Source organism: Manacus vitellinus, unplaced genomic scaffold, assembly GCF_001715985.3.
Source record: "Manacus vitellinus isolate BGI_N305 unplaced genomic scaffold, ASM171598v3 scaffold_29_pilon, whole genome shotgun sequence".
NCBI classification, from domain to species: Eukaryota; Metazoa; Chordata; class Aves; order Passeriformes; family Pipridae; genus Manacus; species Manacus vitellinus.
Window position 1 is genome coordinate 6,538,345 of NW_021940207.1, and position 26,007 is coordinate 6,564,351.

The 26,007-nt window shown below is 36.4% G+C and overlaps 1 protein-coding gene across 15 annotated transcripts in view; it reads left to right on the forward strand.

Annotated features, from left to right (window-relative positions):
- DLG1 (discs large MAGUK scaffold protein 1) overlaps positions 1 to 26,007 on the forward strand; it is a 93,543-nt gene that overhangs the window by 27,094 nt on the left and 40,442 nt on the right. For 11 of the 15 annotated variants that reach the window (XM_018074930.2, XM_018074933.2, XM_018074929.2 and 8 more), the window contains 7 exons: positions 11,905 to 12,003; positions 15,127 to 15,180; positions 17,652 to 17,702; positions 18,661 to 18,785; positions 19,858 to 20,027; positions 20,553 to 20,689; positions 21,878 to 22,022. In XM_018074930.2, coding sequence (XP_017930419.2) covers positions 11,905 to 12,003; positions 15,127 to 15,180; positions 17,652 to 17,702; positions 18,661 to 18,785; positions 19,858 to 20,027; positions 20,553 to 20,689; positions 21,878 to 22,022 — 781 coding nt within the window. The remainder of the gene's footprint in view (positions 1 to 11,904; positions 12,004 to 15,126; positions 15,181 to 17,651; positions 17,703 to 18,660; positions 18,786 to 19,857; positions 20,028 to 20,552; positions 20,690 to 21,877; positions 22,023 to 26,007) is intronic. The other 4 variants (XM_018074934.2, XM_018074939.2, XM_018074940.2 and 1 more) reach the window with 1 other exon arrangement.

A 26,007-nucleotide genomic window follows, 5' to 3' on the forward strand; every position in this document is an offset into this window, starting at 1 on the left:
TTTTATTACTTATTTTTATTTTCAGGTTAACTAAACTAACTGCAGAGAATAGCAGATAACAGTGAAAGGGCGCAAAAATAGCTGGTATGCTCTACTGAATGAGGAGCAGAGTTAGAAGGATAATCCTGCATGTGTGCATATACTGATAGGCTAAAAATGAAGTATTTTCTTTCCAGAAAGAGGCTTTGGAGTTGTCCCATATTTCAGACATGTTCTCTGAAAATGTCACCTTAGTACTGTGCAGTACTGAAAAGGGTAAATGAAATGTTGGGTATTATTAAAGAAGAAGTAGAGAATAACAGAACATTATCTGACTACGTTTATTGTCTGTCTGGATTTTGAATTTTGTGTGGGTTCTGTTTCCCTTGTCTTAGAAAGGATTTAGCATAAGTAAAAAGGAAAAGGGTAGTGAAGTATTAAGAAGAATAATCTAGTTATCTATAGGGTCAATTAATTTAAAAATAAACCAGAAAAAAGCAAAACTGAGGGAGAATATGATATAGACATATAAAATAAAAATGAAATTAAGAAGGTTCTCAAATAGAAATTCTATTATAGTTCTCTAATTCTAAGTCTGTCACAATTGTTCTGTAAAATTTCTTCACTGGCAAAACACTCTGGACAAAATGGTCTTTTTGAAGGTTCAAACAGAGAATGAATTAAGAGTGGAGTTAAATGGATTTGCAAAGAGCAGGTGGCATGTGGCTATTACAGAGATTGGTTTAGGAAGACCTTAACTGTCAGGTTCTGAGATGGTTTCCTGGGAAAATTAGTGGGCATATGTCTAATTCTTACTTGCCCATCTGTCAGTTTTTAACGCACGTAAGATTCTTGACCATTTGGGCCTTTGCTCTCATCCTCTATGGCAACTTCTACTGTTGGTGTGGAGTGAGGGACATGAACTATCAGAATAATTTATCTCTATCTGTCGTGCATTGTGTTATTTGATGTTTCTGAATAAATTACATTAGGTAAAAAACCCTGAATAAATGTCTACAGGATGTTTGGAAGCTTGGCAATAGTGCAAGTTAAATGTAGGGAATGGAATCTCAGTTTCTGGCCTTTTGTGTGTCACTCAGAGACTGTGACCACCTGACCTAGAAATCTCCAAGTCTCCTATGGAAATGCCATCTGATAAATCCATCCCCGGAGTGATACATCAGTCATGAAATGATCAGAGTGGCAGGAATTAATCTTGAAATATATCTGGAAAAGACTCGTGGTTCGATTAATAGTTTCAGAGAATGTGGTTAACAATACAAGTAAGAGGTGAATTCCTAGCTGTTGCCCTAAGGCATGAATGAGTTAGAAACATTCTTGGTTTTTTCCTTGCTGTGCTGTCTTCTAAGTACAGTAGATACAATGGTGTCCATCTTGGAACCATGGAATCTTCTCGTATTCCAATGCAGTTGGGAAGTGGCAGGAGCACTGGCAGGTTGAGTTTTGTCTGGTGTTAATTTTTATACCATACATTGTTGCTGTCACTTAATTTCAAGTAATGCAGGACTTGAAAAACTTAATTGATAGTTCCTAATTTGGGTTCGAGCATCAGAAACCAGCATAGAAGATGCATTTTTGTTTTCTGGTTCTTGAAATTCAAAGCACATAAGTAGTTACCTGTTTATAGCATTACCACTTAATGATTTGTTTTTACACACCTGTTAGTCCACTTTCTTCTTTCATAATTTTCAGTGTTAATTTTTCACTTGTTTCACCCTGTGTCTTTACTTGCTCATTTTTACCGATGTTGCAGTGCTCAAGTTTTATCAATTTTCGTCCTTCAACTTCAGCAGCCATAATCAGATGAAGTAGATGTAGTGTAAAATGCAATTTCCTACTTAGTTTTTTGTTAATTGGAAAAAAAAACCCTGCAGAAGAAAAATATTGGGTTGTCTGTCAAGCTGGTGCCCTACTTTCAGCAGCAGCCGGAGCGGAGGGTTGTGGAAGACTCCAAACCCAGATCAAAGAGCTGTGATGGTTCCTCTGAGGGCTTTCAGAGATTTCTGCCTGTTCCAGTGGAGAGGATTGCAAGAGCTGGAGATGACTTGTGTGTCTAATAACACTGAGTCCATGACTTGTCATGGACTCGGAGGGTGTTCTTATGGTGGTAAGGATTCAGCAGTGAAAGAACAACTTCTGTTCGTTTGTAGCCTAATGAGGGGAGGAGACTCGGGGTTATGGGGCCTGTTGTTCTGCATTTTGTTCAAAGGTTTTTAATGCAAACCAGTGCTGGAAACAGAATTCAGGGTATTTTTTAAGGAAATAGCCCTCCCTTGCTTTGAAGAGTCAGATTTGTATACCATATTTTATGTGAGTTCATTGCTCCAAAGATGCAGAGGGCGGTCAGGCCGGGTCTGTTGGAGCAGTCTGGGTGAGGATCAGCTTGGGCACTGGCCTGGGAATGGAAGCTTTTGAACCTCACATGTCAAAGTGAGCCTGACCCCCAGAACTTCACCTGAAACCTAACCACTGTTAGAACTGTGTGGCTAAGGATACATTAAGCTTGGTATCCTGTTATTCTGAGGATGTGAAAATGGGGAAAGTGCTTTTTGAGTAATTATGGTAGGAAGGTAAATAAATTCAGGTCATAACCTCACATCTTTTTTCCTTTAAACTGTTTTGGATCCAAAGATTTAATTGATGCCCATTAGCTTCTTAATGCTTAAGGACTTGAATCATTAGTAGAAATGTGTTGTGTAGTGTTCTTTGTGTTAGAGATGATATAAAATGAATCTTCAAATTTTTCTTTAAATGGTTTGCAGTCTTGAGGGTCTGATGAATCCTATTTTGCTTTTCCTGAATCGTAAATTCAGAAATCAAACCATTTGTCTTAGTCCTTTCTATAATTTTTTTTTGTGAAGAAGTGTTTCAAATATTTGGTTTGAATCTACAAACATTTTATTGTAGATTAGCCATTTTAATTATCTTAACTAAATGGAAGTTGGGAAAAATGATTGTGTAAACTAATGCCACAAGTAGACCAATCTGGATCCCTTTCCCCATAGACCAAAATTTAACAGACTTAAGTAATAACTTGATAAAAGTTCACATTGTTTCATGTCTTTTGAAGTAGTCTGAGAAACTTAGGCTACTTTTTGTAATATTTATTGTTACCCACTGTTTTTTCAGGTCAGTATAGTTAATATTCCTTTTATCAAGGAAGTGCCACACAAAATGGACGTTTTGGTCAGTTTGGTATAAGAATGAATAAAATCAGATGAGAAACCAAGCTGGTAATTGTGGATGGCAACATAAAGCCATCAGACCTGTACTGAAAGGTGAAGTTTATGTTTGGAAAGAATTCAGCATCTGTAAAGATAAAATGCTGCAACCACTTATGAGTATGAAGCCTTTTGTAAATGAAGTAAGGAGTGGCTTTAATATGAAGCCACTTTATGTGTAAATCAAGTAATTAATTTTCTTTTTTTCCTGACATTTATATCCTGAAAGCCAATGGATTTTAATTAATGGGCTGTTACAGATGACTTTTCTGGTGTGGTTTTTTGTTTGTGGTTCGTTAATGTGAGGTAAATGATGTTCTGCTCATGTTTAGTGTTTTAGGGCAAATTTGTATATTTTATAAAAATATTTTTGGACAGATTGCTCACAGAATAATACGGTTGTCGATTAAATAATAAATACTCATTTTAAAATGAGAGACTCTAGCTCTGATTCATTGAATTCCTTCAGATCACTTAATTACTCCTTGTTTTAGGACTGTACCCTTAAGTATTTCGAGGGCAATGGGGTGCTCTAAGTGAACCTGAGTGTTTCTTATCTTAAAGAACAAAGAGATCATGCTTTAGACAAGATGAGGTTCGCATGCATAAGTTTTATATGTTATGAATAAAGGCTCTTGCAGAGTTACTCAATTTAAGAAAATCACTAACAAAAAACCTTCTAGAGAAGAGTAGTGAGATAGTTTTGTCATTTAACTGATGCATTTCTAGTATTGAGATCACAGTATCAGAGCTAGATAGGAATAGAATTACTTTCATATTTGAATGAATTATAAATACAAAATAGGCATTCTCTCTAGGTTTAGTTATTTCCTGAATTATTTAGAGGTGATTGCAAATTATGTGTTCTGAGAACTTATAAGTGTCACATCTATTAAAGCATGTAAACAGCACCCAAACTTTATCATTGTATTTTGATTTAATAGTGTTCGTAGGAGTAACATATCTCAGTTTCCTAGCACAGCATACCCTTTCTACTGTGAATTTCAAAAACTAAAATATTGACACCCAAGAGGTGACATTATTTTTCTATAATAAAGTCTTAGAACACGTTTTTTCTTTGTCTGGACTCTTTCTGATGCTAAACCCCTGCTTGGGCTTCTTTGTGGATGTGTTGACATTATAATGAAAGCTGCTATTCTTAAGGCTGATGCTATTTAAAAGGAGCTTTCTAGGTCTTGCTTTAAGTTGCAAATTAAATGCATTAAATTCATTCTCAATAGCACTTATGAACTTAATGAGGAGTCTTGTAATTCTGTTTTGAGCTTAGAGTGCTGAGTTGCCTGATGAATACAGATGACTAACCTGCTGCATAGGGTTCAGTGCTAGACACTCACTTAAAAAAGTCACAAATTAGCTTTATTAAAACCAAGATTAACTTTGTGTACATTTTTATGTTGTGGATTTGGAATATGAATGAGATTCAACTCAGTCCCTGAGAGATATGGCAGGCCAAATTGAGCTAAGTCTTTCTGAATATCACAAAAATGGACGGAAAGGCAAGTTTCAAGGGTCCAATTTTAGATCTTAGAGAGAAGAGGTTGGTTGCTGAAACCTTTGTTCTATTGAGTCTTGTTATTTGTGTTTGCATCAACCAACCAGTAGATACTGCGTGGAGGCATTGGGTGATAGTTTTGTAGGTCCAGGCTCCCCATTTCTGCTTTGTGGATGTCTATCTCATACACAAAACTCTACTTTTGCTACAGACTACCTCAGAGGTAAAAATCTGTCACTGCTTTGCTGCTTTACTTTTGCTTGGGGAACCATGGTGCAAATTATTTCTCACTGGGTTGTTTTTGTAGATGAAGATTGCAATAAGGAGTTGAAACAGTAAATAAATTGCTTATTTGTCTTCAGATCAGTTCGGGTCATCGTCACCATCTGTGATTTTACTGATATTCTGCTGTCACTATTTTTCCCCTTCAAAGCTATTTATTTATGCTTTAAGTTCTGAGTTTTAAGTTCATGTGAGTTCAATGTAAAATGCTGTGGGGTTTGAGGAGGAAACTAGGTTAGAGAATCAATTTGTTGACTGAGTTAAAAAAAAAAAACCAACACAAAACCAAGCAACCAAATAACCCTTACAGTTTAGACATATCTATCATGATTTTGTGTCTTTAAAATAGAGTACTCACATAGATATGATTTTCAAGAGCCACGGTTCCCTCTGAAAAAGGTGAGGTGTAACACAAAGCCACAGCCATTCAGACTGGTCCTTTTAATCTACAAGGGCTGGCTGGGTACGGCTTTTTCTTTCCGAAAGAAAAACTTTCATATCTTTCATATCCAGAAAAACTTTCATATCTTTGTTATAGTACTCTCCTGAACTGATGTTACAGCTCCAACATGACTTTTCTGTCCTCAAAATCTCTTTGTTAAACTATTATGTACTAACCTACCCATCGCCATGTAGGCAGACCCTGACAGGCTTCAGACTTGGGTCTTTTGTTGTTCTGCTTTCTGTCCAATCTCTTTGAAGAGACCTGGATATCATCCAGCTGGAGATCTAGGGATTTTTATTCCTTCATCCTTGGAAGACCATGATAATGAGTCTTTGTTCCATCATGACAAGGAACAGGAAGAGCCCTTGAAGGGGTGGGAGGGTCAGAAACACAAATCAGAAACTGAAGGTTCTGTGTCCTTATATCAGTGCAGAATGTTAGGCTGAATTAATTGTAACCACCCATGGCTTGAGGACATCCTTATTAAGCTTATTATTTATCTTGGTCTGACTCTCTTAAGGTTTTGTTTGTGGTAAATCAGTGTACTACAGTATGGGATATGCTGGCTTAGATAAGGGAATCTGAAGAACACCCCAACCCCCATGAAGTACAGATGATAAAAATCTGTGGTAGCATTTGCATGAGTGGTTTGAAAGCTGAAAAAGTGTATTTTAAGTAATTTGGCTTTTTAGCCACTGTGTATGAAATACTCAAATATGGTGTCCATATGAAAACTGGAGAGTTCCTGTATTAACACACTGAGCAAGGGAACAGGTGAGTTTGAGTTCATTGGGTGGGAAGCACATTTTAAAATCAAAGTATATCGTCTATTGATAACATAAAAGCTTTCTTGCATGAAAGAGATTAACAAACTTGTAGAGCAGAAAAAAAATTGAGTCATGCTTTCATTAATGGTATTCTCTTTTTTGGTGTTTCTGCTTCCCTTCTGGTGTATTCAGCATATCTAGACTGGCTTATCACCAATGGCAGGACTCCTGCCTGGCCTGAATTGGGGTCTTTGCAGTTCTCAAAATTCAGATAGATGCAGCGTATCAGCCTGTCTGATTGTGTTATGTGCAGTTTTGATGTATGAACGTTGTTTGGAATTTCAAGTCAATATTTACCTTGAAACAAGATTGCTTATGTTCAAGCAGTTCTATACGGTTTTAGCTCTTGTGAAACTTGGATTTTTTTTTTATTTGATTTCTTTGAAACTTTGTTTGGGCAGTAGGAAAATATTTGGTTAGTTTTCAAATGCCCTTGATGCTACATTTTGTTTGAAGTCCTGGAGAAATACACTCAGGAAAAATATGCATGTCTTTCAAATTTATGGGTTAACAACTCAAGTCATGGATGTTGTGGTACTAAGGACCTGCCAAGGCACTGACTTAGGAAGGAATGTGGTAGAGCTGATGCACCAGTGTTAGTGCTCAGAGTTAGATGCTCTGGGCAGCATACAGCTGACATGGATTAGGAATGAGGATGGATGGCAGTTGTGCTTTATTCTTACCACCATTGGACTCCACAAAATAGCCTATAAATCCCTGGAGGTATTTTTAGATGAGTATTGACTTCTGTGATTTTGAGGAAGATGGATGCAAAGTTCTTAAAATAGCACACTTGACTAAGTGACATGTCCTGTAGCATTCTAGGATGTAGTTCAGAGGAAAGATATGAAGCTACACTGCCAGACCTTAAATTATATATCTCTAGAAAGAATATATGCCTTTTAAATTCAGCTTTGCCATTGGGTATTGAAGCAAAATTGTTTCTGCCACTTTTCAAGTTTTGTACATTTTGGAAGATATTTTATTTCCTACTTTCAGGAAGAGATGATGAATATGGACTTTTTTTCATCAGTCAAGTTATATTAACAGAAGCTGCTGATTTTGTAGTATCTACTTGAAGGCAATGGAAAGGGTGAAGTGCCGAATTATTTTTGGAGTATTCTTCTGGCTGTTAGAATTGCTTTTTGAAGTAATGAAAGTTGGTCATTGAAGCTTTAAAAAATAACCTTTGCAGTGGATATTACTGGTCAAATATTAGTACTATTTTCTCTTTCTACGAGTATTGCTGTTATCCAGCTACTGAGTGGGTGGTAGAGAATGTGGAAAGAAAATGATTCTTGAAGAAAAACTACTTATAAAAGATTACTGGCACTTTAACAGATTGCTGCAAAGTGTACACTGTGCATTTTATGTAGTAATTTAAAAGAATGAAATATTGATGATTCAGCATTGTGTTAGCAACAAATTGTTCAGAGTTGGTATTTAATATGAAGGCACAGCCTGATCCTGAACCCCCCCTGGTTATGAAAAATCACTTAGCACTTGATGTTAGAGTAGAGCAGTTCATGCCAGTAATTAATGCAGTCTGCAGAGAACACTTGCTTTCTGCAGTCAGAGGATGATCTGCCAAACCTGGGCAGCCTTAGTTACATAACTGCATTCTCTGGCTTTGGGTTGTGCTCATGTCCTGCTGCTTTGCCAGAGTTGTTCGGGTTTTTTGTTTGTTTTTTTTTTTTTCTACCAGTGTGACTGCAGGACAGGCTCTGCCTTACCTCACATGTGAATGCAATTGGGAAGACTGAGCCCCATGACTCAAATAACTGATTAATCTTTTATTAACATTTTTCTTGTCTTATCTTTTTTCCTTTTTTTTTTTTTTTTTGCTGTTGTCTACTTTCATTGTTTACACCATGATTCTTTTATATAAGCCTTCCTATGCTTTGATTATGTATTCCTTTCCTTCTCTTCCCCTGTTTTTTTGACCAAGATGCTGTATTCGCTTTCCATACTTGCATAACAAGACATTTCAATGAAGCTTTTTCACTGGAGATTGCCCTGGCACACTGTGCAGGCCTGGATGAGTTTGGTGTTCTGCCTGTACCTCTTGTTCCTGGGCTGTGTTTTGGTGCTTGGGCTGTTGCTCTTGGAACTACAATTGCCTTCAAATTTTTGTTCTCTTTTAATTATTGATACGTTAGGGATATCAATAGTCCTCAAGGCATGACCAACACATTTCCAGTTTCCTGTCAATGGCCAGAAACCTTCCTGTCTTTGCATGTATGAATATTGCATTAATGGTATGTTATGCAGCTCTTGATTACATCCATTCTGGGTAGAAGATGAGACATGGCAGCTCTTGGTGATTAGAGGAACATCTGTCAGTACCTATTTATCTCTTAATATTCATGCTATAAATAACTGGAAATATTTTTACTTAGATCTGTGTGTCTGTTTCTTTATTCTGTGTGTAAAAATTATGCTGACTCATAATTTAAATATTTACATTTGCTATAGGGAGGTGTAAAGTGAGAGGGAGAATAACCATGTTTTAATGCTGTGAACTGATGTGAACTCTCCGTGTTATCCAATACAGTACAGCTGAACTAATCAAGCTGTGTTTCCTATGGGCTGGTGTTCTTCATTCTTATCATACTCAGCACCAGATATTCAGCTCCACAGCACATTTCTAGAACAGATCCATGGGGCAAGAGACAGGTGATGTGTGCTGTGGCTGACCCAAAGCTCAGCAAATGCTGGTTGTGTGTCTGCTGTTGAGAAGACTCTGTGACCGCTGACTTGAGTCCACTTCTTCCTCTGTAAGGCTGGGCATAGAGGTGTCTCTATTTAGCTGTCAGTTTTCATGTAGATGATGGGAAAATAACTTTTGACCATTGCCTTTTTAAAAGAATTTTAAATTGGCTAGTAAAGATAAATATTCAACAACCCAGTTAATCAAACTGGCTCTTCTTGGTGTGCTTTTTTAGAGAGGGGGGGAAGGAGTAATTCCGTAGCTTTTTTTGTTTTGAATATTGGACTAAAAATGTGATATAGAGATCATGCATCCTTGGCATTAAAAACTAAAAACTCTTGTTCATTTAACTGTCTTAAATTTAAAAAAAATATTTTATTTTAAACAGCGTGCGCTTTAGAGTTCTGGTTTAACAGTGCTGCTGTATTTCATGGAAATACAGCTCTGAAAATTATTAACACAAAGTAATTCTTGTTATTATGGTACAAAGAAATTTAATTTCTTTGAAAGTCTACCCATTCACAACTTATGTAGTTTTCATCATAAACTTCTTATTCATTAGCTGTCAGCCCCCACGAAGCATTCAGAAAAGTAGAGGAATTTTAAAATTTTCTAGATGTAAACCTTGGAGAAGCTTTGAGGTGGCAAAATACAAAAATGTAGAAGCTTATGGGAGAAATAACCTTTCGTAGCTTCCTTATAATAGTCAGATGACTTTTGCCCTCTATTCAGTAATTTGTGCACTGCATTGATTATTTATGCCCAACAAATTGACTGTCGTGTGGTGGTTCAATGGTGCTCTTTAAATAGAGTGAGAGAGCACACAACATGCAGTACAAGCTAAAGCAGCATGTAGGCTTTTTTCCTTTGACCATAATCTAGAAAAAAAATCATATTTTTAGCTTCCTCAGGAAGCAATGTTTTAATTTATTTTCCCTCCATAGTTTTTTTTTTTTTTAATTTGGGTGGGGGTTTTTTGGTGGTTTTTATTTTTGCAAGAAGGTCTATTTGTGTTGCTACGTTCATGACTTCTCGTGGTGGTGGGATGGGAACGCTCAAACTCAGTGATTTAACAAGGAACCCGAGAATGGAAATGCATCAAAATCCTCACGTGCAGCCAAGGCCTTTCCGGCCCCCGCAGCGGGCACTGGGTGCTCCTGCACCCTTCAGTTCCTCCACCCTGCCAGTGTCTGCCAAACACAGAGGGAAATTTGTAAACCTACGTGATAGTGTAAAAAAGAGTCCCACAAAAAGCACAGCAAAAGTAAAAGCTGCCAGTGGTTGGGTGTCTGACGGCTCGTGCTCTAATTGCTCCTTAGGAAAGGTAGGTGCTGCACTACGTGCTGCAGATGAGCATCTTTGGTGCAAACTGTGCAAAGTATGTTATGTTTTTTTTTTCTCTCTGTGGTTTTGTCCCTCCTGTTTCTAATGACTTTGTTACCTACTTTTCTTTTGTATTTTATTGTTAGAAATCAAAGTAGCAATAATTGAAATTGTACTTGCAAAGAATACTTGCTCTCAGTGTTTTCCATTGAAGGTTGTTGCACTGTATACAATATTGGGTTTTACAGTAATTTCTTGCAAGTGAGGAAAGTTTGGTTTGCTTGACTTTTGTTCTCCAAAGTATATCTTTCAGAAGTTTACAAAGAGCAGCATTATAGAATTTTCTGGACTAATTTAGATTCTCCCTCACCCTCCTTTTTTCATCAGTTCACATATTGTGCTCTTGTCCATAGATGTAAGAATACTTAAATGACATTAGTGATTACCTCTCAAGATACCAAATATATCTTGGTCTTACAGCTTTCAATAATTACAATGTTTTTCACCAGCTGTTCAATTTGGGTGGATTGACTTTGAGTTAAAAAACCCTGTAGGAATACCATATGTACATTTAATAAGTGCTGCATTTTTTTGGGCTATTTCAGGTTCCTTTATTATTTCCTTTTATTCTTTAATGTGGTATCTGCTATTGGTAAATGTTGCTTTGTATTTTAAAATATCTCAAACTTTAAGAATATGTTTATGGGGTTTTGGTACATTTTCAGGATTATTATTTTCTTTTGTAATTATGCTTCATTATATTTAAATATATGTATAATATTCATTATATTTAAAGATCACAAGAATGTCTTGGAACAACTAAGTTGCAAGAGATTCAATCTGCTGTTCAGCTTGTAATTTTGATGCTAGTTGCCAGCAGTTTATATTTCTGACAGCTTGTTGACAACCAGTATGTGAACATCTCAAAATTTTTTGAGTCAATGTTTTGCTCAAAATGCTGTTTGTAGCCTTGTTCCCTTGCAGCTTAAATGTCACTAGGTTTCCTGGTTATTAGTTTTATGAAAATTCCCAAGACCAAAATTCTGCTAGTCTGCAGATGTGTGTAAAGAACTTAGAAAGGTAGATTGGATCTATTTTAGGCCCTTCCACCCAGCTGACTAAAAGGTTTTCTTTGATTTTTTTTCTCAGTTTAGAAACCTTAATGTACCTCTGATTTTTCCCCTTTATCAAAGAGTTATATTATATTAACCTTGTTCAGTGCTATCAACTTCAGCCACCATTTCCCTGCCTTTTGCTCTGCTGTGTGTTGGTGAAGGGATTCTGTTGTGAGAGCAGCCCACAAAAAGCCCAAGTCTGTCCATTGGCATGAGCAGGTTTTCTCTTGGACATTGCTCTGGTGCTGCAAGGTGAGTGAGGGCCCTGGTGTGAATGAGCCCTCGGGACGTGTCCAACTGCTCGGAGTTCCTCGGCATTAGCACAGTTCAGGGGACTGTTTGTTGGAGTTAAAGACTCCAGATCCATGTGCTAGTTCAGAATTTGTTTAAGCTGTTAAATGTGAATCTTGTTTTAAAATGTTTTTTCTAGTTTTTCATTATTTTTGACTTTTTATTGGTGATTTTTAGCCCACAGAAGCTGTTCCTTCCTCTTCTCCCATTGTCCCTGTGATCCCTGTCCCACCAGTCCCTGCTGAGACCACTGTCATCCCATCCACCATACCACAGGTTTTTATTCCTGTTTGTTTGTTTGCTTGTTTTCTTTTTGTTTTGTTACATTTGTTCAACTTTCATTTATTTAAGTTATTTTGTTGCTTCTTTGAAATTCACCTTTTGGTGCTCTCACACACAGGTTTGAGATGAACTGTGAAATAGCTAAATTAGTAATACACTGGAATTTCATCCTAATTTTTGTTTGTTTTAAGGCAGCTTTTAGTCCACTTAAAATATCTATATTTTCATATGGAAGTAATTAGTAAGTTGAGAAAGGCCTAAAGAAAAAACCAGCCAAAAGAATGGAAAGAAGCAATAGGACATTTTGTGTTCACATAATAATTTTAGACCCATGTCTTCCTTGCTAAAGTGTTACTGCTTGATTTATTTATAAAAAAAGTTGTCTCATCTCATAAATACTTAATACATGTTTTTCCTTGTTTTCACTTGCATGATGTTTCTCATGTTCTCCAACCATTTATTGGTATCACTGTTTTGGGGGGCATTTACAATACAAAAGGGATATTTATTCCTCCATTCCTAACATACTTGACTCCTAAAATGTGCTTCCCTTCTGGGCCTTCATCCTTTAGGCCCCATAATATCCACACACCCCCCAAAATAAAAACCAAACCTTGTCAAAACAAGTGAAGGCAGAAAACATGAGTTAATGTTAATATCTTGCATGTAATTTGGAATATGTGACCACAGCATGGCAGTATTTTTTTTTCTTAAGTTTTGCTTCCGAGCTACTTGGCTAAACAGTTGTTAATTAATTTTTGCATAATCTACAATTAGCTAAAGTTTTTATAATTGACTGTTTTATGGTGCAATTTCTAGTGGATGTGTGTTTACACAAATCTGCCAGCTCTAGTTCTTCTAAAAGGAAGACCAGGGATTTGATTAGTTTGAGAAATATTCCCTTCCTGGGGAGGGATTCTGCCCACATCAGGATTTGAGGGGGACAGGCTGGTGCAACCATGTCCAGACAGTACCTTTGGAGTGGCTGGCGCAAAGCTTTTCTTGTTCATGTTGGGGAATGATGGGAAATGGCTGCTTTGGGATGGAGAATCCAGATAAATGCAGAAGGAGTGTTAGGAACAATCATTTAACTTGCAGAAGAGGTTTTGCATTGGTTGGCTGGTTTATGTCTCAAACATACTGTTCACATAGAAACTTCACCTACTAACAACAGTTTGCTTTTAGCTAGTTATCCTTTTTATTTTTTAATAGACAAAATAAAAACACCTGCCTGCCTCAAAAAAAAAAAATTCATGGTAAACCAGCTTGGACTGGCACTGTGTTTTTTGAATATAATTGGATATTACAGAATTCTAATATTAAATAAAAATACATTCCAAAATGGAGTGAAAAGAGTATGATTGAACTAATTGATTCTTGTTTTGTTTACAGTGAAAATATAAGAACCATAAATATAGTTTAACTATATTTATGGTAACCATAACAAATTATAGTGATGCATAATTGATTGGGGTTTTAGTATGGGATCTTATTTTTAATTTACTCTTCTTTTAATAGAACTTGCACTTGAGTAAGAAGCAGCAATGGGAATAATAACTTAATGGCAGAAAATGGTGGTGAGGCATAGAATTGTTTTGACAGAGATTTGTATCATGACAGTAGTAACTAGTGTTTAATTTCTGTACTGCATGAAGTGTGCCCATGCTTCTACTGAGAGAATTGCTCAGTGAGAAGGGTGTTTAATGGCATTTTGACAGTCATAATTGTCATCCTTTTTGTTTCCTTTTACTTTTAATAGTCTACTCTGTTAACTTGTGTAGATACCACCTGATTTTATTACTTATTAAATGACACAGGCTTAATTTCTGACACAGCAACCTGACAGCAGATTGATGACTCCTGTCTAATGGTGGTAGATTATTTTGAAAGGCACTTCTGAGTCATCACTTTGTAGCATTTGGGAGCTTTTAAAAAATCATTAATTCTTCAGAATTATGTTGCTGTGATAGTAATGAAACAAGAATTCAGTATATGAATAGGTTAATGCAATTGTCATGTTTTTGTAGGTCTTAATTTTATCTTTGAATGAGTTTAATACTAGCTTCTGTTGCAGCCTTTTAAACTATCCCTAAATTTGTTTCCATGCACACATGCGTATGTAGAAGATTAAAAAAATAATGTCTTAAATTCAAAGTAATGTATTTTTATACATATAAAAAAATCTCAGCTTCATTAAAGCAATAAGAAGATTAACTTTGTTCTGTGCCACTAAACTTCATATATCAACAGTATTTGGAGTCTAGAATATGTCTGCACACTTTTTTTGTTTGATTTGTTTATATTCTCAGAGCAGGCTAGATGCTGCCTATTTTGAAGGCAGATAATTGATGCATAAATGGGAAATCTGTTTATTTGGAAATAATTTCCAAATAATTTGGAAATTATTTCCAAGAAATGCCTTCAGTTTGTATGGATTTTCTTTCAGCTGAAACTACATTTTTCAGAGAAAAATTCTCAGTAATATGAGGGTGTTAACTTACTGTACTAGTTCCTGGCTTGAAAAAAAGCTAATTTTCTTTCACATTTCAGTAGCAATAATCCCTGACTGCTTTTATGGCTTGTTAGTAATAATTCTCTGGTGGTAGATCAATGTCTGCTGTGGATTTGCTTTTGCGAGTCAGTTTTGTAGGTTCTTTCTTGCCTAAGTTGCATTTCTGCAAGGTTCCATTTTGCAGTTTGTGGGTTGGGGGAAGAAATCTTCCTGATAGGAAGAAAGAGGAATCAACTCTGCCAAAAATTGGTTTTAAGCAATGGTAGTATAGCAACCTCTGCAAATCATACCACAGGTATTAGGGTTACTGACATAATGTCAAGTGGTAGCATGACTCAGGGGTTTTTTTTTGAAAAACAAGATAATAAGTGACAGAACTTGGATATAAAGTATGATCTCAGACCTCTAAGATTGTGTTTCTGCGACAGGAAAGCAATTTGTTCAGGGTAGAAACAAGTGTTTCAGAAGGTTAATTTTGAGATTCTCAGACTGAGGCTACCTTTTAACAGAACTTTGAGAAGCCAGCAAATTAAATTTTTGTGCAGTTATCATTGATATTGCATTTTCTTACACTGTGTACTTTGTTCTTTATCCTTTTATTAAAGGCAAATCCCCCTCCAGTGCTGGTGAATACAGATTCTTTGGAGACTTCAACATACGTAAGCCTACACTTCCTATCAATTATAACTTTAGATCATGTTTTATGTATGTAGTTGTGTAGATCTGTTGTTACTGTATTATAAAACCTATTTTATCCATCTGGTGGTGCTTGATTTTGTCATCTGTCCTGATGGTAATTTGAAGTCCTTAAATAGCTCTTTCATTAAAAAATTATTGTAGATTGCAAGTGGAAGTTTTTCTGTGAGTACCAGTGTGTGGCAGTTCAAAACATAATTGTTTGAGGTTCTGGAGGTTCAGTGTTCAGAGAACAATCTGTTTCTTCTACTGTGCAGGCAAAGGCTTTAATATTTAATGTACCATTTCCGTTGCACTTCTCATAAAAAACATTTCTCTATGCAGTGGCTGTACTGAAGATTTTAGTCCTCTAAACTTTCATAAAAATGGGTTGGTTCTGCTCAAAATGTTAAGGTAATAAGTGTAGTTATGTGGACCCTTAGATTTTTGTTTGTCAGGCATAATTACAGCATTTGTATAGAACACCCTTCATTCACAGAAAGCCTCTGCAAATAAAGCTTAGCTTAGTGGATCTGAGGTCCCTTTAAAACTTGGAAAAGGTAGACTAGGGCAGTGACTTGTATCATTTGATATATCCTTGCTCCTCTCTCTGCTAATGTTTGATTTGGTAGATAAATAAATTCAAAGTTAATATAAAAAAAGAGGGCAACTATAGAGCTGAGCTAAAGTGGAAGATAAAAACAATGGAGGGGTTTTTTTTTTGCTCCTGTTTATCTAGATGATAGTATGAAAATGGATTATGGGGTTTTTTTACATGGAAATAGGAGACTGCTTAAATATATTAAAATTGTCTTTGTTTTACCTAATGACAGTGAATAGGGAAATGATTAATTGTCCTTGTTATTTATTTAATAAAAAAGAAAAAAAAAAGCACTGCATGCTGATCAGTCATCATGAACTATTGTCCTAGTAGTGTAATGCTGGATGACAGGTTCAGTTAGCACGTGTTGTCATTCCTGTAGGGAGGAGCTAAACTGGCATAAAAACTCCTTGATCACAGTGGCTTCTTTTGTGGTGGTGTTGTAATAGATACAGTTTCACGTATTCAGAAGGTCAAGACCTCTTCCCTTTTTAATGGAGAAATATCATGTGTTAAAACCACAGTATCTGTTCCACTGAGCAAACTATTAAGGACATAATCATTTTTGAGGTACTGTTGATACTCTGTTACGTCTGGAATGGATATGGGTTCTATTGTGTTAGGGGGAGATAAAATTAGAGGATGAGGGATAAATGAGGCTGATATTAGACAGCCTGTAAAAGTTGTGGCATCACCAGCTTTTGGAGCTTTTAAATATGTTAAATAAACATGAAAGGAATGAAGTAGCTTCATCTTAATTTTGTTTGTATTGAATTAAATTCCCTTTTTTAATTCTCTGCTAGAAAACTGTCAGATTTTAAAATGTTTTTTCTATACCTATGTTTTATATTTTTATAAAACCTTGAATAGTGTGTTAAAGCACAGAAGACTATCAGATACAGAATATCTTAGAGATGAGGTACTTTGTAATAATAATATAAATGTTATTTCTTATCTTGTTAAATATTTCATCTGAGAAGGCTATAAATAGAGAATTGCCTGTAGCTGCATGGTGTACATGCTGCTGTAGGTAACTGTGGAGGAAAGAATTTGAGTTCCAAGATATCTTAGTAACTGAAAAAAAGAAACCTTACTCTTACATATTAAATATGGTTAAGAATTTGATATTTAATTGATTTTGCTTAGTTTTGATTTTTTGTTGCTTCTGGTATTTGATTCCGTCCTAGTTCTGTAGGCAGTAAAGAATGTGGATATCCTTTCTAATTTGAGGATGATAGGGCTGCTTCCTAGGATTTGGGTTTTTCATCTAGCTTTATAAAATAGTCTTCTAAACTCTTCTTCTCTTTTTGGCCCTGTTTTAATTTATTGATCTTTAGTTTATATGTAGCATGTAGTAATATAAACAGTTGTTAAAAGTTGCTTTAGAAGGGTTTTATCCCTTTCTCATAAGAAATGGTATAAAGCATCAGTTTTTGATTTTCCTCTGCTCTGTGTGGAACAGTTGGAAAATGCTCCTCTATCCTTCCTTACAATTTCTTCTCTCCCCCATATCCTCTTTCTTTTTTTCTGATTTTCAAGTTTCTGTATAGCCTGAGGAACATCTGAGGATTTCAAGAGCATGGTTTTCTTTCTGGCAATCAGAAGCAGAGGACCTCTGCCCTACAATATCTGTGTAGAGCAGTGTGCTCTCTGAAATAACAACTTTTAAACTCATACAAAAAGAGTGTCTGATTCATATATACAGAGTGGTGTGAAAAATCACATGTCCCCTCTGTGCTCAGTGGTCACTGTGAATCAGCTGAGATTTGATGGGAGTGAACTGCCAGCCAAGCAAACTGTGTCATGGAAAGTGTAAATTCTCTGTAAGTCTCACTTTTCTTTCTTTCTTTCTAGGTCAATGGCACGGATGCAGATTATGAGTATGAAGAAATTACTCTTGAAAGGGTAACATGCTAAATATCTTCCTGTACTCTGAAGTGTGGTTTATGATACTTTAATACAAAAAATTAACCTCTTGACACTGCTAACAGCAATCCAAACCAATTCTTACTCTCTTTTTTTAAATTTAGATAGATTATTTAACCTAAAGAAAAAAAAAGTAAGTCTAGTTGCTAGAGCAGGAATAAAAGTTTTTATTAGTATCTGTGACCATTAAGAGTAAAATAGGGGAATGATCTCCCTAAGACATACTGCCTTTAATGTTATTATTAGAGAGTAATAAACACAAATTCTGATTTCATCTCCCATATTGCTATTTATGATAAGCTTTTGCTTATACTATTAAGTTTTATATTGAGATTACAAGGGACACCTTGTCACACTCATTTCTTTCTTAGGTTTTCTGTGTTGAGATCTAGCTCAGTTCTCTTGAACTGCACTGTTAATAAAAAGACAGAAAGAAATGGTTGTATCTGATTCCTGTGCAGTTCTGGTGGTTACTGAGAGGGTGAAGAGGTCTTGCAGTTGATAGTAAAGGCAGGCAACCTCTGAAGAGAAGAATGTCAGTCTGAATCTCTGCATCTGTGAGGATACATTAGAGATGGGACACAAGTAATTTGAGGACAATTTAATGAGGAGCAAATATTTGTATGAATAATCTCAGATATCTAGCAAATTGGAGAGGGAAGATTTTATGTAGTTTATCAAGTTCAGTGAGAAGGCTGTGGGTTGGAACTATACTATACTATGACTTCTGTTCTCCTTACATATATGTAAGACATAATTATATTATTTTCATAAAAATAAGTTATATATGTACTATACTCCTTAAACTGTCTTTTAATATTTTTGTTGTCAGTAAAAATTATGTAGATTTGATTCTATAGTGAACCAAATAGATACACTAGAATATCTTTTTCCTAAAAAAGAAGTGTGTAAATTTTTTTTCCCACTCTGTCTTTAGGGAAATTCAGGACTTGGCTTTAGCATTGCAGGTGGTACAGACAACCCACATATTGGGGATGATGCAAGTATTTTCATTACAAAAATTATCGCCGGGGGTGCAGCTGCACAGGATGGAAGATTACGGTATGATGACTTTCTGTGTTGGGTTGCTAAGTGTTATTATTGTATTTTAAACAGTGGATAGAACATTTTCTGTTACTTTTAATAGTTTCATCGTGCTACATTAGATGTTAAATAAGTTTTCCTTATTGGAAGTGTTTTGTAAATAATGAAAAATGTTTGACTGGACCAATTACTACCCCCAAACCAGTAAAATCTGCAGTTAAGGGAAATGAAGTTTTTCTGTTCTGTGGTATAAATGTATCATACCATATGTTCCATAGTCCTTAATTCAAGGAAAAGCTTAGACATGTAGAATAGGTAACTCTTGGTTATCCATGTGCAGATTTTCTGATCTGTAAGGTAGTGAAGTTTAATAACAACCCTCTTTTATGCTTGGTAATAATTCAGTGTCTGAATTTTTCAGAGATACCCACCCACATTGATTGTAGGACCATCATTTTTCTCTTGTGTTGTCAAGAAGTTGCCCCATTATTTCGGGTGCAAATGCCTGATGTATTACAGGTTTTAGTTCTAATAAGCTTATTTTAAGGCTACATTTGAGCTTGTTGGCCACTGTCAGAGGTACATCTGGCAGAATGTGGCGACAGGTGGGTCAGGCACTGCACTTAGTGTAATGAGAGCTCAGTGTTACTGCAGTGACATGTTAAATGGACTGGAAGGCCAGCACTTAAACTGCTTGTGAAAAGGAGGAATCAAGATTGACTTGTCATGTCATGGCTTAAAACTAGTGTGTGCTCACTGTGTGCCTCCTATGTCCTGAATTTTTAAGTTCTTTCCTATAGCCCTAAACCAAAGATAGTTTGTTCAAAACACTGTTTAAATGAAGGACATGTAAGATGGTGCCCTCTTCGACTGGTAATTAAATATTCCCATTAAATGTTTTCTAGTGATCCTCGATTTATTTTTAAGCACTAACAATTAATTTTAGAGCATTGTCTTGAATCAGTAGAATTCTAGAGATAAATGTATGTATTTTATTGGGTCAACATGTATATTAATGTTTCATAGATAAAGTAGTAGGCTCCTGCTCTGCTCTAACACAACAGCTGACCGTGCCTGTTGCTGTGTGTAGGGTCAATGACTGTATTCTGCGAGTGAACGAGGTGGATGTCCGGGATGTGACACACAGCAAAGCCGTGGAGGCGTTGAAAGAGGCGGGATCAATTGTGCGATTGTATGTCAAAAGAAGAAAACCAGTCACAGAAAAAATAGTGGAAATCAAACTGGTGAAAGGCCCCAAGGGTACGCTGGAAGTATAAAGTTTCTGTTTCACAAGAATTACAGAGTTGTAACTGTTCTTGTAGAGTGCATGGTTTTCTTTCAAATGATAAAAGTGTGTTTCTGGTGGTATTCTAGTAATTTTTAAGTACATTATAAAGTGGAGTAAAATTCTTCACTGAATTACCTAGGAAGAAGGATCCTTGAGAGATTAAAAATAAATTGAGGAAAGTATTGGTTTCTATATGGGTAATTGTTGGACAGTTTTCTGTAAATATCAGTGGTGATCCTATACCTCTGCTGTTGTGCATCCTTCACCAGGCATGAATTAAAGAGTTAGCTTTTGGTTTTGAGAACTTGTGTAGATGTTATGTCCTTTCTAGAACTTTCTAGAAATTTATGGAGTTCTCTTGAAAAGTCATCCAGTATGCTTCAACCAGACCCTAATATTATATATATTTATATGTAATATAAGCATTATTTATGTAATAATTTGAATTTGATTAATGCAAAAAAGGTTTCTTGAGTAATGATTTTTTCTTCAAGCAGGTCTTGGTTTCAGTATTGCTGGTGGTGTAGGAAATCAGCATATACCTGGGGACAACAGCATTTATGTAACCAAAATCATTGAAGGTGGGGCAGCACATAAAGATGGCAAACTTCAGATTGGAGACAAACTTTTAGCTGTAAGTAAGAACTTCTTTTTTTCTCTTTTTTTAATGGTCATTCAGTTTTAGGCTCAATTGTGGCATGATTCAGTTTGTGGTTCAGCTGCCTGCCAGTGGAGTGTATTTTCATAGAAATGGGTAAAAAAATGTCTTTTTGCCAGGAAATCAGTGATAAAATTAAATCTGCATCATTCGGCACCATCTCATCAGGAAATCTGAAATCTCTTCTTCAGCCCAGTGTTCTGTACAAAACCTGTATTAATTAGAATGTTTATTTCTGATGCCTGCTATTATTTTTCTGGGATCTGAGTGACAAAACTGTAAACAAACATCCAGTGGGATTGTTTCTCTTATCAAAGAAGAATGGAAAGGAACTCCATGTACTGGTAGCTGGACAGCCTGTAGCCAGCCTATAGTGAAACTGCTGCTTATATTGCATTTCAGTGTTTCTAATGATTTTGAATGGCTTATTTTTTTAAGCTTAAGATACTTCAAAGTTGAATTTTTCTATACATAAAGTAAAAATAACTTTCATCTTTCTTAAATCCCATCCACAAATTTAGTTGTCCAGATAGAAAAATGAGAGCCAGGAACTCCATTTAGTAAGATTCTGTATGAGATAGTAATTGTTAAACATTTGGGGTTTTTTTAATGCAAGTGCTGGTGTTTCACCTTAATAGCAATGTCTTGGGAAATTTATTGCCTGTAGTTAAACTAAGTTGTTGTTGTTTGGCATGTAATTCAATCACATCAGGACCTTCTCCAGGTTTGACCCCTGCTTTCGACCTCTTGCAAGAATATGTTGTCCCTTTATAATGTCTAGACCTTAATTATGTCGTGACAAGATAATGTAGAATTTATTCTCACTAGAACACACTTTCTTCTCTGTAATACTTGCAGTAACACACTGTCAGTGCTGTGACTGTGCACACTTAGACATTTTGAGTGTCCTGCTTGTCCCTTTAGCTCTCTAAAGTCACATGAGCCTTCTTGATTAGTCAATACAGTTTATTATTATCTTTTAAAGGAATACTTGTCAGTCTTATTTCATGAAGCATGTGTTATATAATTTTATATAATCATTTATGTCTGTGGCACACGAATCCTAATAAAGACTCTCAGTTCCAGGGTTCTCCAACAGCTTTCAGTGAGTGTCCTATGAAAATGTTACATTTTTCTCTGTTGAGAATTTGTTTTTCTCTTTAGGTGAACAGTGTCTGTTTAGAAGAAGTTACTCATGAAGAAGCAGTGACTGCCTTAAAAAACACATCTGACTTTGTTTATCTGAAAGTTGCAAAACCCACCAGCATGTTCATGAATGACAGTTATGCCCCTCCAGACATCACAAACTGTAAGTTCAGCTTATCTTTGTGATTTAATTATTTTTCCCTTTAAGGCTTTAACATCCCATTTTTAGTATTTTAACTGTTTCAAGCTTTTAAAAACTATACATGGCAAAAATCTGATATAAGAAAGTTGATTAATTAGGAAAATTATATGCTGAACAGAACAGCATCCCATAGCTTCTATACTGAAAGACAGCAACAGTTGGGGCTCCAGGTGTGCTTCCATGGCTGGCAGGGGCCAGTCCTGGAGACAGTGTTGCTCAGCACTGGCTGGTATGAGCAGAACACGTGCCTCGTGCTCTTGGAGGCTGTGGAGAGTAACAAACAATGCACTGCGAGGATGTTCAGTGTCCTGTGAACTGAGCAAAAGACAATACTGTTTCTGCTAGAGGTTAATGATGTTCTGACTTCTTTTTTCCCGTTTTCCTGCTTTTTCATGAGCCCACACATACTTGAATAAACTGAAATGGGAGGAGGAGGAGGAGTTCTTCAGTGCTTGCCAGCAAACATGTTGAGAAATTTCATGTTAACTTGAAATCTTACTTCATTTTTGACATAATTGTTGATAATTCAAATGGAAAACCAGTGAATGCTGTATTAAAAAGTAGTTATAAGAATTTCTTGTTGACCTAAGGGTACTACTGACAAGAGTGTTTTCAAAGTCAAACATGCAAATCCAGAAAGTTCAGGATTAAACTACAATCTAAAGAAAAATTTGAGTTCAATATATTGTCTCTTCAAGAGGGATATTACCATTTAGTGGTTGGAGAAAGAAATGAAAATAATATAACTGTGTCTTCCCAAGACTAAATAGATTGACTTTTCTAGATGACTGATTTTACTCATCTTGTCATATAAAATGGTTCTAGGGGAGAGTTATTTTAGGTATTTTTTGTTTCCTGCTGTTAGATTTGTGTAAGCAGTGATATGTAGCACTGATCTGTTTAGATACTGCTTCATATGAAAAAAGGAGCACTTCTGGACGAAAAGGTGTAGTTGAAAACAATATGTAAAGAAGAACAAACCAAAGTGCAGCACAACAGAGGACTGAAGGACCTTATAAGCCCATCATTTGTTGTCAATAGCTACAGTATCTTAAAATCCATTTGTAAGCTTATTGAATTACACTTTGGAGCTAATTAGGTTTAATCTTCATTGTCTTATTAGAAAGATGCTCTCGAAGGCTCCATTCTTTGACATAAAACTATATTCAGCCTTCCCTTATTCTTCCCCAGTTTTCTATTCATATATAGGGTTGCAGAGCAGCCGTTTTCCCTCATGGTGTCGGGTTTGTCCAATAACCTTTCCCACTGTTGCCTTGAAAAGTGGACTTACCTTTTCTCTCTCCATAGTAACTGACCTCTTCATATGTTTCACTTCTAATTCAGATTTTCTGGGACAGAGGAAACCTGATTTGTACGTAGTGTTCCTGGTAGTGTAGTGGTAATGGAGTGATACTGCTCTGGATTGTGGTGTGACCAACATCAAAGTATCTCATCTGTTACTACTGTATCTTGACTCAATCACTGGAATATTTACTGTATGTAAATACATACATACTGTATGTATGAATCTTTTGTGGGGGCAAGGGCAAAACCTGGAGAAAGTTGGAGGGAAGGAAGGCAGTGAAGGAGCTGATTCCTGATAATTTGTCTGGTATTAATGAGTCAATGATATTGGCAAGACGTCCGTGCTGTTGGTGCTCTGTCATTCAGAGAATTAATTTCTTTCAAATCGTGGATGAGCTGGAGACTCAATTTGTTGAAGTTAATTGCATTATAACATAAAGCCATGAAAGAGACTGTCATTTCTCAGTAAACATGACAGTCTCACATCCATTACCTGGAGATAAATGACCTAGCCACACATGTAGGCCTCTTTTGTCCCATTACTGTCCTCTGTCCCGAGTTTCTCTTCATCTGTTTGCTCTCCCTGTGTGATTTGAGAGAGCCATTGGCATTCTGTGCAGGTCAGTGTCCTATCCTTTGTGGGAAGTGGCACTTCTGTCCTTTTACTGAGAAGTGAAAAGCCAGTCTCCTGACCTTGTCACGGTTCTCAAGCTCTAGCAGCTGCTTATGGAAATCTGTACTGTCTGCAGAACATGCAGTAGATTGCTCACTGTGCTAACTTGTGTGACCATGGTAGTTAATACAGAAATCCACAAAACACCAAGTTCAGAATTTGGTTGTCTTAAAGACTTTCTCTCTGGAACTGGTCTTGTTTAGTTATAGGGCTGCCTCACTTGCCCTGCTGATGGAGATTTAAAATGCAGAGCTAAAGATACTGGAGAACTGTTTGAGAACCAGGTTCACGAAGTTCAGTGTCTAGGTTTTGTGCAAAATCTGTTTTCCTTTGTGACTCCTGTAGTAAGTGTACCATACCAGCCACCTTGTCAGATGGTCTGATGGCTCAAAAAAAGGGACCAAGTAAGTTAACATCCATATAGATAATTAAATCATTTGATATTTAATATTTCTTTGGGGTTAGTGTCTTTGAACCAAGGGACACTTAATCAGGAAGTTTCTGAGATTCTGATTTATGGCAGTACTTACTGGGAAGAGTTAGAGCCATTGTGCCAACACTGTGCACCTGGGGCTGAAAATTGCCCTCCGTCATCTGATATTTATCAGAGTGAGCAAACGGCCTCTGGCTGCCCGGGGGGAAAGTTAATGCTGAAAAATCTTGTTAAAGAAGAGTTGGGGCTGTCTGAGACCAGAGATTCAGAAGGAAATGAATGTGAAAAACATAGCTGATGGTTATGTGCTGTAGCTCCAGAGACTGGGATGTGTATAGGCAATGAAAGCTTGGCCACAGTCCTTGAGGGTCTGGAACAGTTGATGGCTATTCCAGTTTCTATTGCTTCAGTGAGACTTTGCTTTTAACCCTTGAGGTGTGTGGATTGCTACTGTAAACAGTTACCTTACAGTGATCTGCATTTGCTGACTCAAGAAGAATGCAGTTATGAAAGATTGTTCCTTCTGAGCACACTGCCATCTGAGTGCTGTTCTCCAGTCTAGGAGAGACTGAAAGATGAGAACTTCCATTATGGAAAACATGGAAATGCAACAGCCCCCCCGCTATGTTCATTGTATGCAGAGGAGCAGCAGCAGTGTAGGTGGGATGGTCCTGTGTCCAATGTCACACAGCTGGCTGACAGCTCAGTTGATGTGTATGTGACAATCAGGCTATTAGCCTGCTGTAGTGAGTAGGAGTGTAAATTGCCTCATTAATCTGTATATAAATGTTGGCCATTAAATGGCTTCTGGAACAAATGCCCAGTAATTTGTTCATATAAATGCTTTTAAAGTTATTTCAGTTCAAATATTGCTAATAAGGTGGAGAACTTGCTATTTAAAACACCTGCACTACCTGTGCAGTGCATGTAGTAGAATATCAGAGTCAGAAAAATGACTACACGCTTTTTGAGAGAGAGGACTTGCTTCCTATACAGGCCTCCTTTGAAGATATTATTCATGATGCATTTTTGACTTCCAGTCAGTTTTAAAGTTTGTTTCCTCTGTGTGTGTGTGTGTTTGTGTGTGTGTGTGCATTGGTACAGTATTTCTACCCTGCATTGAGAAATAAAATACTGCAAGGTAGGGAATAATTGATTTCCTCACTAGTCATGAATGCCTTTATAATTTCTTAAATGGCATAAGTACAGGAAGAGAAGAATATATAATAACAGTAAATGACAATAAAGTTTTAATTTTATTTCCCATTTTAGAGATTGTTCTTGTGTTCGGCGACCTCAGTTTACACATAATAGGAAAATTAATAGGAAATCTTCCATTTTTTCTTTTTGTCTAGAACTGTGTTATGTGAAGGAGAAGGGTGGATTTGGAAATGAAATTTCTTCTTAAGAATCTGACTTTTCCTGTCAAAGCAAGTTCATTATATGAATACAATTTTCTGTTCTTTCGAAAGACAGTTCCTTTATTGGTTACGTCAGTAATAATTACCTGGAAATAGAACTTTAGACCTCATTTA